The sequence below is a fragment of the Neofelis nebulosa genome, chromosome 15 (assembly GCF_028018385.1).
Source record: "Neofelis nebulosa isolate mNeoNeb1 chromosome 15, mNeoNeb1.pri, whole genome shotgun sequence".
NCBI classification, from domain to species: Eukaryota; Metazoa; Chordata; class Mammalia; order Carnivora; family Felidae; genus Neofelis; species Neofelis nebulosa.
In genome coordinates this window covers 71,953,199-71,965,328 of record NC_080796.1, presented here as the reverse complement: position 1 = coordinate 71,965,328, position 12,130 = coordinate 71,953,199, and the positions used below count along the sequence as shown (strand labels likewise).

General features: G+C 57.0%; 1 protein-coding gene across 2 annotated transcripts in view; it reads left to right on the top strand.

Annotated features, from left to right (window-relative positions):
* Positions 1-11,557, top strand: part of CADM3 (cell adhesion molecule 3) — a 30,024-nt gene extending 18,467 nt beyond the window's left edge. For both annotated transcript variants that reach the window (XM_058700830.1, XM_058700831.1), the window contains 8 exons: positions 1,583-1,723; positions 2,214-2,366; positions 3,026-3,163; positions 3,481-3,651; positions 5,652-5,742; positions 6,139-6,308; positions 8,743-8,868; positions 10,419-11,557. In XM_058700830.1, the coding sequence (XP_058556813.1) occupies positions 1,583-1,723; positions 2,214-2,366; positions 3,026-3,163; positions 3,481-3,651; positions 5,652-5,742; positions 6,139-6,308; positions 8,743-8,868; positions 10,419-10,537 (1,109 nt within the window). In that variant the 3' untranslated portion in view covers positions 10,538-11,557. The remainder of the gene's footprint in view (positions 1-1,582; positions 1,724-2,213; positions 2,367-3,025; positions 3,164-3,480; positions 3,652-5,651; positions 5,743-6,138; positions 6,309-8,742; positions 8,869-10,418) is intronic.
* The last annotated feature ends 573 nt before the right edge of the window (positions 11,558-12,130 follow it).

The following is a 12,130-nucleotide window of genomic DNA, read 5'->3' as shown; positions in this document are numbered from 1 at the left end:
TAGTTTTGAGATTCAAGTTAGGTGGTTACTGGAGGAGCATTCCAACGGAAAGGCCACTTGCACTGAGAGAGTCCGACCGAGTTCCAGTCCCACCTGGAATCACTGATTCTAGGATGATCGTAGGCAATCACCCCACCTCCATTGCCTCATTGTCTACATCCGCAAAACGAGGGAATCGGATTCCGTGATCCCATAAGATCCCCCTCAGTCCCGTTATGATTCCAAACACGAAAACCAGCGGCCAGACTTTGTGCTCCCGTGTGTAGACAGCCCCCCTGGAGCAGGATTCCTGTTGTCAACCCCAGCACAGGCCACCTTGACTCCTCAGGGGCCCCTTCTCTGCGAGGAGCATTCATTATGCATTTCTTGGAAATGGAGCTCCGGTAGCCAAAAAAGAAAGGAATACCAGACAGGGCAGGGGTAAGGTCAACGCCGTAGGGAACATGGGGATTGTTTAAAATTACTCAGTCAGGGACTGGAGGAAGTAAGTCTCCTGGCCTCCTAGTCAGAGAAGACTGGTGCTGGTTCACTAGGTGAGTGCCACAGAAGAGATGCTACAGAGGCTTGGGAATCAGAGCTGGAAGGCGTTGTTTATTTTAGTTCTGTGGGGGTCACTGCCATGGGGGGTCACAGAAAGTCCCGGAGACGAGGGAATCGACCCTGGGAGCAGAATCCACGCCGAGGGGAATACGGAACCACGGTGGGTGGAGGAGGAAGCGAGTGTCACGCGGGGAGGGGGCCCGGCTAAGCCAACTAGAAGGCACATTTGGGAGTCAAATGGCCCATCCATCCGATACCTCATTCGTCCTTTCCGTTGTTGTTTAATTTGACTAGAGAGGGGTGAGAAAGCGTTGCCATCGCACGGAAAGGAAAATCTTAATCCTTTACTCTTTAAAATAACACGGGGTGGGGGGTGATTCGGGTTTGTGTGTTGAGAGGCGGGTTGTCCTGATCCTGGAAGAAATGTGAGTTACCGATGCAAGGAAGCTACCGTGGGAGGAGTGGCAAAGTCTGTGCCAAAATGTTTCGGTTCTTCTGTTTTGTTGAATCTTTCTTGTTACTTCTTGCACAGTTTTCTCAGCTCCCTCTTATGTCAACAAATGGGGGACCCGGGGCTGGCTTGGCCCCTCCTCACTTTTAGTTTCGGGGTTATTCGTCCCAAGCGCCTCTCCTGTCCTCGCTCTCACCTGCAGCCGGAGGCAGGAAGGGAGAGCCTGGAAGGCAGGTGCGTGTGCGTGCTTTCAAAGTGCCGTCTCTCAGGAAAGAGACGCGCACAGTGCTATGTGTAGATTGGGGCGCCTCTATTCCTCTCAATGCCGTGGCCCTGTCCGTTCACTCAGCAAACATCCGACAGGTGACTGTTTCTCTGTGGATTGCAAACAAGAGGAAATAAGGTCTGTCTCCCCTTCCCCGCCACCTCTGTTCCTTCCCCCCCCCCCCACCCCGCCCCACAACGACGCCTTCAGAGAACGCAGACGCCTGGGCCTTGGACGGTCTGGGTTAGAGGAGGTGGTACTTTGGCCCAGAAGTGGGTGGCGGGGCAGGGCTTCCCCACGAGGCTAACCCTCTGGTGCTCCTGCAGATAGCCAGCCCTGGACGTCCGACGAGACAGTGGTGGCTGGTGGCACCGTCGTGCTCAAGTGCCAAGTAAAGGATCATGAGGACTCATCCCTGCAGTGGTCTAACCCGGCCCAGCAGACTCTCTACTTTGGGGAGAAGAGAGGTAGTGTCCCAAGTTTCCTGTCTCCGGGGAAGGCGGGGGGTGGGGGGGGGGGGGAGGGGTACTGTGGGCTGGGGCAGGCGCACCTGCGGTCCGGAGGCTGAGCACCAGGAAAGCACACTGGGCTCTTCAACTGACTCCAGAGAAATCTCGGCGTCCCAGCTCTGACCTGAGCCGTGCACGGTCCTACAGGGTCCCGGCGTGCCTACACCCCAGAGGAGCCCTAAGATTTAGCCTGTGTCAGTGTTGCCCCCACGGACTTGACGAGGAAGCCCACAAGATCCAAGTCTACTGTTCTGAGCGTCCCTGAGGCCGCTGTCCCCGGCGGCTCAGCAAAGTGGCTGGGACAAAAAGGCGGCTCCGTCTCTGGAGCCGTGTCCCCTGCCCTCGACCACGCTAGACCCCTTCTCCCCAAGACGCTAGCCTGGGACTGGGAGGTGAGCATGACAGGTGCCGGTGAAAGCCCCGCCCCCCCTTCTGCCAATTTCCCCAGCCCTTCGTGACAATCGGATCCAGCTGGTCAGATCTACTCCGCACGAGCTCAGCATCAGCATCAGCAACGTGGCGCTGGCGGATGAGGGCGAGTACACGTGTTCCATCTTCACCATGCCCGTGAGGACCGCCAAGTCCCTCGTCACCGTGCTCGGTGAGGCTCCCCACCCCAGGGGCTCCGCAGCACGCTGCCTGGCAAACCCAGCTCCTAGGTGAGCCCCCGAGGCAGCCAGGGGCCAGGCCAGGTCTCCAAGCATCGGGGAGAAGTTCAGTCCGTGCTTCCTTTGCCACGGAAGGAAATGCAAAGCGCTCTGGGTTCCATCTAACCCTTTTTCCTCTACTTACTGTTTGCTCTGGGGGAAACCCCTTACCCTCTCTGAGCCTGAATCTCCTAACCTACGACAGACAGATGCTAACATCCATTCCACGTGCCTCCCAAGACCGGAGGAGGGAAACAGGGGAAGTGCTTGCTGCGCATGACTATAATGTCCAAGTAACCGCAGCTGCTTACGTGCTCTTCTCCGGGTCCTATATTTCCATCTCCTTCTCTCCCCCCTGGAGCTTCCCACCAATTCTTTAGCCACCCAGCCGCGCGGTGGAGTGTCAGGTCACGCATCGGACCTTCCCTACTGGTCCTTAGGGAGGAGGTCAAAGACAAAGATGATTTCTCTAGTCTTCTACCCACTCTAAACCAAAGCAGGACCCAGGTATCCTGACCCTCAGAGAAGCCATCTCTGCAGGGAGAGCTGAGGTCACCTGAGGGTGCCTCTCCTTCCTATCTTGGCCATCCCCCCCCCTCCCGCTCCATGGCAGGAATCCCACAGAAGCCCATAATCTCTGGCTATAAGTCATCATTACGGGAAAAAGAAACAACCACCCTAAACTGTCAGTCTTCTGGAAGCAAGCCTGCAGCCCAGCTGACCTGGAGGAAAGGTGACCAAGAGCTCCATGGTAAGACCCCCCTGCTTTGGGGTTCAGGAGGAGGTGGCCGGGTGGGGGAGGAAGAGAGGCGTGCGTGTCTCCGTGTCTGTGTACGTGCACGTCCTCAGAAGGAGAAGGACAGATATTCTGTGCACACTCGTGTGTGTGTATGTGTGTGTTAGGGCTACGTTCTCCCTGTGTGTCCATAACCATTTCACAACTCTCTAAGTGTGTCTAAGTTGAGACTCACCATCTGTACGTCTGCCGTGGGGCCCACACTGTATCTGTGCGTTAGGGCTCACTCTGCGCCCGTGTGTGCGCATGTGCGTGTCTGTTCTGCCCCCCAGGGGAACCAACCCGCGTCCAGGAAGATCCCAACGGTAAAACCTTCACCGTGAGCAGCTCAGTGACCTTCCAGGTTTCCCGGGACGATGACGGGGCCGACATCGTATGCTCTGTGAACCATGAATCTCTAAAGGGGGCTGACAGATCCACCTCTCAGCGCATCGAGGTTCTATGTATGTTGTGGGCTTGTGGGGGGAGCGGGGTCAGGTGTGAGCTGGGGGCGGGGAAAGGAAAGTGAGGTGGGCACAGGTAAGTGAGGAGGTGACAGCACGAGGTGACAGCACGAGGCCACGGGCGGGCAAGCTGTCCCGTAAAGGGCCCGAGAGCAAACATGTTAGGCTCTGGGGGCCGCGCGGTCTTAACTAATACACTCTGCCGTTGCTGCAGGAAAACAGCCGTAACTGGTATGTAAACAAATTAGCGTGGGTGTGTTCCAATAAAACTTTATTTACAAAAACATGGAGCTGGCAGGATTTGGCCCAAGGGGCAAGTTTACCAAGCCCCGATCTAGGCCAGGCGTATGCAGCCAGATTGTAAACGCGGCGGTCACTGAGGCCCCTTCTGGGACCGACATACTGTGATTTCCCAGAGTTTCCTGGCGGTCCTTCCCGTCTGCCCCAGCTGTGGTGTTCTTGGGATTCACAGCCACTACCCTGAGCCTTTCCAAGGGTCCCCGTCTCTCTGTGGAATCTGCCTTGAGTACGGACAGGGCGCGTCCACCCTCACCTCGGGAGATTTGGAACTTTTCCGAGTGGGAGGAACTAAGACGAAAGAAAGTACAAAAGCAGAAGATAGAGAGTTACTCTCGTCCTAAGCATTTCTTGTCCTAACTTATCTAGAGGCGGGCCATTTTCCTAGAATAATCCCAGTGCTTCATCTTTTTTATGGAAGATCCAGGACCGACATCGGTGCTCTTCAAACTAATTGCTAGACCCATTGCTGAAGCCCATTGCTGAACGTGAGGCAGGTTTGGGGTGACGTCACTTCCGGTGGGCAGACTCGCAAGCTGGAGGCAGCTGGCCCGGATCCCAGCTGTGGTGCCACCAGCGACTAGCTGTGTGTCTTTCACCAAAGCTCGCCACCTCTCAGTGGCTTTTCCCCTTACTTCACGGAATTAACGTGAGGATCGAGGGGAAAATATATGAAAGAACTTTGTGAACTTCTATATCGCTGTGAGGTGCCTCTCTGCTCATTAGTTCTGAGCGTGGGGACCCCTGGCCTTGGGGTCGTTTCCCCCAGGCCCTGGTCTCTGTCCAGGGCTCCGAGGGCCCTCCCCTGTCTGAACCCCAAAGACTTCTCTATTAGGTAGCAGATCATCTGGCCTCTAGGCCCAACTGCGATCAGCAGTCAGTCAACAAATGCTATACCCCAGGCACTGTGCTAGACTTTTCTGTGGTTGTGGGACCCTGGAACCCCCACTCTCTCATCTGGCCTGATTCTTTTCGTCCTGTTTGATCTGATGGAAACACGTCCATTAACTGGGTGTTAAGATTGGCTCTGTCCTCAGGGGAAGCTTGGCCTCTTTATCTGTTGTTCTAAACCAGCATCTGGTTGCATTGTTCTGTGAGGCCATCTGGACCTAGCATGCTAGCAGCCCGATGGTGCCAGTGGCAGATGCCATTATTCCGTCACAGAGCCCATCTATATCGTGTCAGTGCCTTTTTGCAGCCAAAATATGACCCCTGTCTCTTGTTGTTGCAAAGCTCTTCCTTCACTTTTGGGCTGACCACTAAAAATGATGCTCTGTGTGCAAGTGTCACTCCCGGCTTAAACTCCCGTGCAGAGCAGAGAGGATTGAGCGATTGTGAGCTCAATAAATGATCAAGTTCAAGTTCACTGGTTCTGTCAGAAATGTGGATTACGTCCCATTTATGTGCTGGGCACAGGTGCACCCATGAACCCTCCTCAGCTCCCTGTTAGGATGCCCCTTCGGGTCCCACCAAGCACAGACCTTCGGAAATCCTACCTCTACGAGTTTGCAGTGCGAATCTCACGCACGTTCAGTAGCGACAGTGGACTTGGCTTGCAAGAGGCAAAGGGCGGAGGCCCCGTCCCTGGTCCCGTAGGCGCCTGAGGGGTAAAGGCTGTAATACACGGCTTGGTGACGGTGACATGGCGGCCCTCTCCTGGACGCTGGGACAGTTTTGCCCTGACCTCACTTCCTTCTCCACAGACACACCAACGGCGAAGATTAGGCCAGACCCTCCGCATCCCCGCGAGGGCCAGAAGCTGTTGCTTCACTGTGAGGGTCGCGGAAATCCCGTGTAAGAAGATCCACTTTCTTCCTGCCCCTGCCACACCTCTGTACCTCAGACCGTGATCTGCCCTTAGAGTGTCCCTGTCTCCCTCCTACCGTTGCTCCCCTGTCCAGCACCATCCATCCTCTGACTGTTTCTCTTACAAAGCAGCAGAAAAGGTCACCCCCTGGCTGTCCCCGAGGTCCCCAGGGGCACCAAGCCACAGTCAGACACAAGTTAGAAAATCTCCTTCATCCTCAAATCGAACCCTCCCTCCGAGCAGCTCGTGTCTGTGGCTCCTGTAACTCCTTGAGCCTTCGTCAAACTGCCCTTGACTTCCTCTGCCCAGTTATTGTTTTTGTTCCCCTTCTGTCCCCCCGGCCTGCTCTCCCCCTAACACGTGTGATTTCTCTGCCTCCACAGCCCCCAGCAGTACCTGTGGGAGAAGGAAGGCAGTGTGCCCCCGCTAAAGATGACCCAGGAGAGTGCCCTGATCTTCCCCTTCCTCAACAAGAGCGACAGCGGGACCTACGGCTGCACGGCCACCAGCAACATGGGCAGCTACAAGGCCTACTACACGCTCAACGTGAACGGTGAGCCCCCCTCCGTCCACCCTGCACTCTGCCTCTCCATCTCCTGAGAGCGCCCCTCGCCATGCACGGGGCCAAGTGAGTGGACAGGAGCCCGCCATGGGAGGGCCTGGGCCTCGGCCTCTGGGTCCACTCTGGAATGTGTAATACGGGACGATCAACACAATAGCGGGCTCTGGTCTGCCTCTGGTTAGCACTGGCGGCCCACATGATGCCGTCATTGCACCCCTGCACTCCCCCTCCCCGCACCCCTACACCCACTCTGGCAGAGGCCCCAGAGTCTCTCCGGGGCAGCTGTGGGGGTTTCCCTGTCCAGTGGGCTGCCTCTCCCGTGACCAGTATGGGAGGCGTGCCGCTGCACTCCTTCCTGCAGACCTTGGCCACAGCAGAGTGGGTTGAGGCAGAACACAGAGATCCGCTTGTACTCGGCTGAGGCACAGGGCATTTCCTCTGACGCCCTGTCTTCCCGAGACGCTAGTGACGCTTCTTCTCTGAAGTTCTCCCCGAAGGTGTGACCACAAAACCCAGCTTCAGGAGGAGTGACAGGCTAGCACGGAGGTCCCTTTACTGGAGAGTTGGCAGAAGTCTGGAAGAACCCAATGGCAGTGGGGTCCCGCCAGAAAACCTCACAAGCCTTTCCTGAGAATAGGGGAGATCCGCTGTCGGGGGAACAGCAGGGACTCCCTTATTGGAAATGCCCGTTAAATCAGCGAGGTGATGGCAGTTGAGGCTCCCATAGATAAGAGACCTGAGACCTTGGGACGAGGATGTTTGTGTAGATGGGGTGATTCTGGCTCCACGGGCAGACCTCAGCATGTGGGAGCTGCCTCCGCACGACAGAGCTCTTGTAGGATGCCAGCAGCAAGGCTGAGGTCCAGTGTTGGCCCCCAGAGCTCCCGAAGCCAACTCTGATGGCACTGGCAGTGAGAGAAAGTTCTGGCGCCCCTGTGGTTGGTCTCCTGCTGGTCCCACCCCCACCAGCGGTCGGTCTGACATGACTGCTTCGGTGCTGACACCTGGTGGCAGGAGGGGGTCCTGCATTTTCCTCCAGGAGGATCCTAAGCAGTCCTGATGCCACCAGCCTGGAAGGAAGAAATGGAGTTCTACCTAGAGACAGGGATCTGTAACTGATGGCTGTGGGAAGCTGTGTTTTTCTAAGAGATTTCCACTTCCATAGCCCCTGGAACAATGATCCAGGATTATTATTATTTTTTTTAATGTGGACCGTATCACCTACTGCTTGGGAGAAAGACGGGGGTAACCTCCCTCCTTTTCTTCCGCCTTAACACCCTCACACCCACCCCATCATGTCATGAATTCCCAAGGCCCATCCTCTCCCTCCCTCCCAAGCAGAGCAGAAAAAAAAACACCAAAAAAACCAGAGTGTAAATGTTTTCTTTTCAAATTAGGCGTAGACAGGCAAGGAACCAAAAAGCTGCCCAGTCAAGCCTGAGGAGACAGGGTAGGAAAGACAAAATATATAAGGAGTCAGTGAGGCCTCAAGACTCCAGCAGAGTCTGTGGGAAAACAGTGGCTCTCCCATGGGTGGAGGAGTTATATCTACGGCTAATGCAATTTTGGACACATCCAGCCTATGCCCTGGGCCTGGGCGCCGTCTCCTCAGGTATTTGGGACTTGGACTAAGCTGGTGCTGTCCTTGGCATGCCTGTGGCCCAGGCTGTGCTCTGAGGATCTGTCCCTTGTAAATGCTGCAGTGGAGGGCGGTTTCTCTAATCTGATGGCGGAGACATGGGCCACCGTGGGAGGAAGGCACTGGGGCCATCCATGAAGGAAGTCTCTTTGCCTTTCCCATAAGCCTCTGGATGCTGGGATGTCCCAGATCTCCCAGATGAGACACGCTGCAGGACTGGGATGTAGCTGGAACCCTGAACTTCTCCCTCTGCAAAGAGGGAGCACTGGTTATTACACAGCATCGCCTTCTGTAAGGTGCTGCCAGAGTTCCCAATTCTTGGCTCTGTCCACCAGACAGACCTCCTCGATCTGGTCTCAGGGCAATAGGTGAACAGACTGGGAAGCCCCCCGACAGAAGCCAGGTCTGGACATCAAGCAGGCAGGAGGGGAAGAGGGCATGATGACAGGGAAGGAATACTCTGATACCCGCTGAAAGTCGAAGCAAGAGAGAGAACAAGAAATGGAAATGTTAAAGCTGCTTGGACCAAAGCTTCGGTGCCACGGACACAATTTAAAGCGTTGAGTGTGAGCAGATTTATCAGCTTATTCGTGAAGACATAACCTGTTTTATAATTACTGCGTTCCAGACAAGGGTACAAAATAAGGCTTATCCCCTCTGCCATGTGACGCGCTCCATTCTCCTGATGTCGGCCCGCGTCCTGTGCTGTGTACGATACCCATGGCCGGAGATGCTCTAAGACAAGGGCTCTTCCCAGGTCTGACTGTGTGCGTCCCCTCCCTGCAGACCCCAGCCCAGTGCCCTCGTCGTCCAGCACCTACCACGCCATCATTGGTGGGATCGTGGCTTTCATCGTCTTCCTGCTTCTCATCCTGCTTATCTTCCTGGGCCACTACTTGATCCGGCACAAAGGTCAGAGGCAGCAGGGGGCTGGGGGGCAGGTGGGGAGGCAGCCAGGGGCTGGGGGCAGGCCTTTGGGGACTCAGTGGCCCCTTGGAGTGTGAGAGGAAGAAAGGAGGCAGCCAGCCCTGCGATGACTGAGCGCCACGAACCCCGCAGTAGAGCCCGATCCCTCGGTGATCTTCCCACTCAGCCAGCTGCTGCTCCCACGCCGCTCTGTCTCCAGGGTCTCCTGCTTGAAGGCGGAGACCAGCCCGAACTGCCTCTCTGTCCCATCCTGTCCTGCACTTTCTTGCCTTCTCATCTACCTGTCCTCTGATTCCCTGGCCCCTTGTCCCCACACCATCTCTTCCCGCCTCCCCTTATCCGTGCCCGCAGACCCTCCTCTCAGGCGCTCCCCTCTGCAACTGCTTTAGCCAGCAGCCCAGTGCTTGGGCGGACCCGGATCTCGGCTGCCTGCTGAGGGGTTGAGCTGCAGTTTCCCTGTCCCCATCTAGGGTGTGTGTGTGCGCACACGCGTGTCCTCACAGGTACACACATACACATGCACATATACACATACAGGTACACGGTCCACATGCAGGTGCGCACACACGTATACACACAGGTACACACATACACATGCACACAGGATGTGCACACATACATGATTGTGCACACATGCAGACACACACATACAGGTACACGTTCCACATGAAGGTGCACACACACACATACACAGGTACACACATACACATGCACACAGGATGTGCACACATACATGATTGTGCACACATGCAGACACACACATACAGGTACACGTTCCACATGCAGATGCACACACACACATACACACAGGTACACATGCACACAGGATGTGCACATATACATGATTATGCACACATGTGCAGACACATGCACACATACACATACAGGTACACATTCCACATGCAGGTACACACACACACATATACACACAGGTACACACATACACATGCACACAGGATGTGCACACATACATGCTTATGCACACATTGCATACACACACATGCACACATACACATACAGGTACATATTCCACACGCAGGTGCACACACATGCACACATACACACAGGTACACAATACACATGCGGGTGCACACACGCACACATACACAGGCACGCACGTGTACATACATGCATACTCATATACACAGGTGCATGCACGCTTGAGCACACATGTGCAGACAGGCATGCACATGCATACACGCATACACACGTGCACACATATACTCGCGTGCACACGCATGCATGCAGGCACACATACACACGCACCTATACACACACGTACTCACATGCGCACACACGCACGTGTACATACGTACACGTACATGCACTAACACGCACGCTTTTTTGCCTGTATTATAAATGAGATTCTAATTAAGGTTAGCATTCATTAATTCGTGGGGGCGTGGTCAGGTGATGGATGTTGACAGCAAGATGCAAACTGGGTCGGGCGGGGAAGAAGGCTCTAGGAGCAGGTGCGGTGGGTGGGCGAGGCCGGGGCAGGGGGCTTCAGAGGTGTGGAAACTGCCTCTCCCCAGGAACCTACCTGACACACGAGGCCAAAGGCTCGGATGACGCCCCAGATGCAGACACAGCCATCATCAACGCAGAAGGCGGGCAGTCGGGCGGGGATGACAAGAAGGAGTATTTCATCTAGAGGCGCCCAGCCACCTCCTACTACGCCCCCAGGGGCCCCGCGGGGACTGCCGGGGCCACCGCCAACCTGGACTTGTACAGAGCGACCCCAGGGCCGCCCCTCCCGCTTGCTCCCCGGCCCCCCCACCCCCCTGTACAGAATGTCTGCTTTGGGTGCGGTTTTGTACTCGGTTTGGAATGGGGAGGGAGGAGGGCGGGGGGGAGGGAGGGTTGCCCTCAGCCCTTTCCGTGGCTTCTCTGCGTTTGGGTTATTATTATTTTTATAACAATCCCAAATCAAATCCGTCTCCAGGCTGGAGGGGCAGGGGCCCCGGGGTGAGGAAAGCTAAAGCCCCTGGAGTGTTAGGAGGAGGGCGAAGGCGGAGGGGTCAGGACAGGGCTCTGAGCCGGGCTGGTGGCGGGGCGGGTGCCCTCTCCAGCCCCGCGTCCTCCACCTGGCTTTCTCCGGGGAGGGGATGGGGAGGTGGTGGGCGGAAGCCGCAGGGGCCCTCCCTCTGCTGGCCGGCCGCACACCTCCAGCTGGGGACAGGGAACCAGGCCCCGCCCCGTCGTCACCCCCCCCCCCTCCACCACCGCGGGAGAGGGGCGAGCGGGGGTCCCGAGGAGGCGTGACCTGCAGGTGGCAGGCAGCCAGGCAGGGACCCGGGGCCTCGACACAGGGAGGATGCAGGCCCCCGCGAGGAGGCGTGGGTCCTGGCAGAGGACCTCGCAGAGGCGGAGGAAGGATCGCAGAGATGGCGGTGGACCCCTGGGCCCCCTCCACGGCCAGGGAAGCCGGGCCCCTCGGGGGCGGCGCAGAGGAAGGCTGTCCCCTCCTGGCTCCGGCAGCTGTGGGAGCGGCGCCGCTCCGGGCCCCTCGCTCTGACCCGAGCCCCGAGCCCCGACTGTCGCTCGGCAACCACTCCTCCATGGCATCGCTCGGCAACCACTCCTCTCCGTCTTGTGCCGCCTGCACCCCTTCCCGTTCCCTCAGCAGCCAGGCAGACATAACAACAAAAATACTAAAAGGAGCTTCACTGCACTGAGCTGTTTCCTGCCCAGACGAGGGGAGTAATGTGAACTCTGCGGGTGTGTGGTTGTCGTGTCTGTGCTTGTGTCTGTGTGTGTGCACGTGTGTGTGTGTGTGTGTGTGCGCACCCGCGCGTGTGAAAGAGAGACAGAGAGAGGGCCCCGGGGCAGGTGGGCAGGTGGGAGGCGGCAGGACGCGCGAAGGAAGGGCTTCGGGGGCAGGGGAGCCCTGGTCGGGCTGTGTCCCTCGCCTGGGCTGCCGCTGCATCCCCGCACGTCCCAGGCCACCCTCGGTGCCCGCCCGTCGCGGAGAGAACAGTCCCAGAATGTGTTTTGCTCAGCTGTCCGTCTCGTCTCTCCCTCAGACACAGAGCATCCAAACCCTGCCTCGATTTCCCTTCTCAGAGCCATGGAGTCAGTGCCACAGCCTCTGCTATGCAGCCCGCAGGCCTGTCCCCGGCACTGACCCTGGAATGACCACGGTCACTTCTCTCCCCGCCCCGTGCGTAGTCGCTACCCTGCTCAGCGGGCGCTGGGGCTGAAGCCCGTCTCCTTCCCATCTCCACCCCTGCCTTCGATTTTCTGT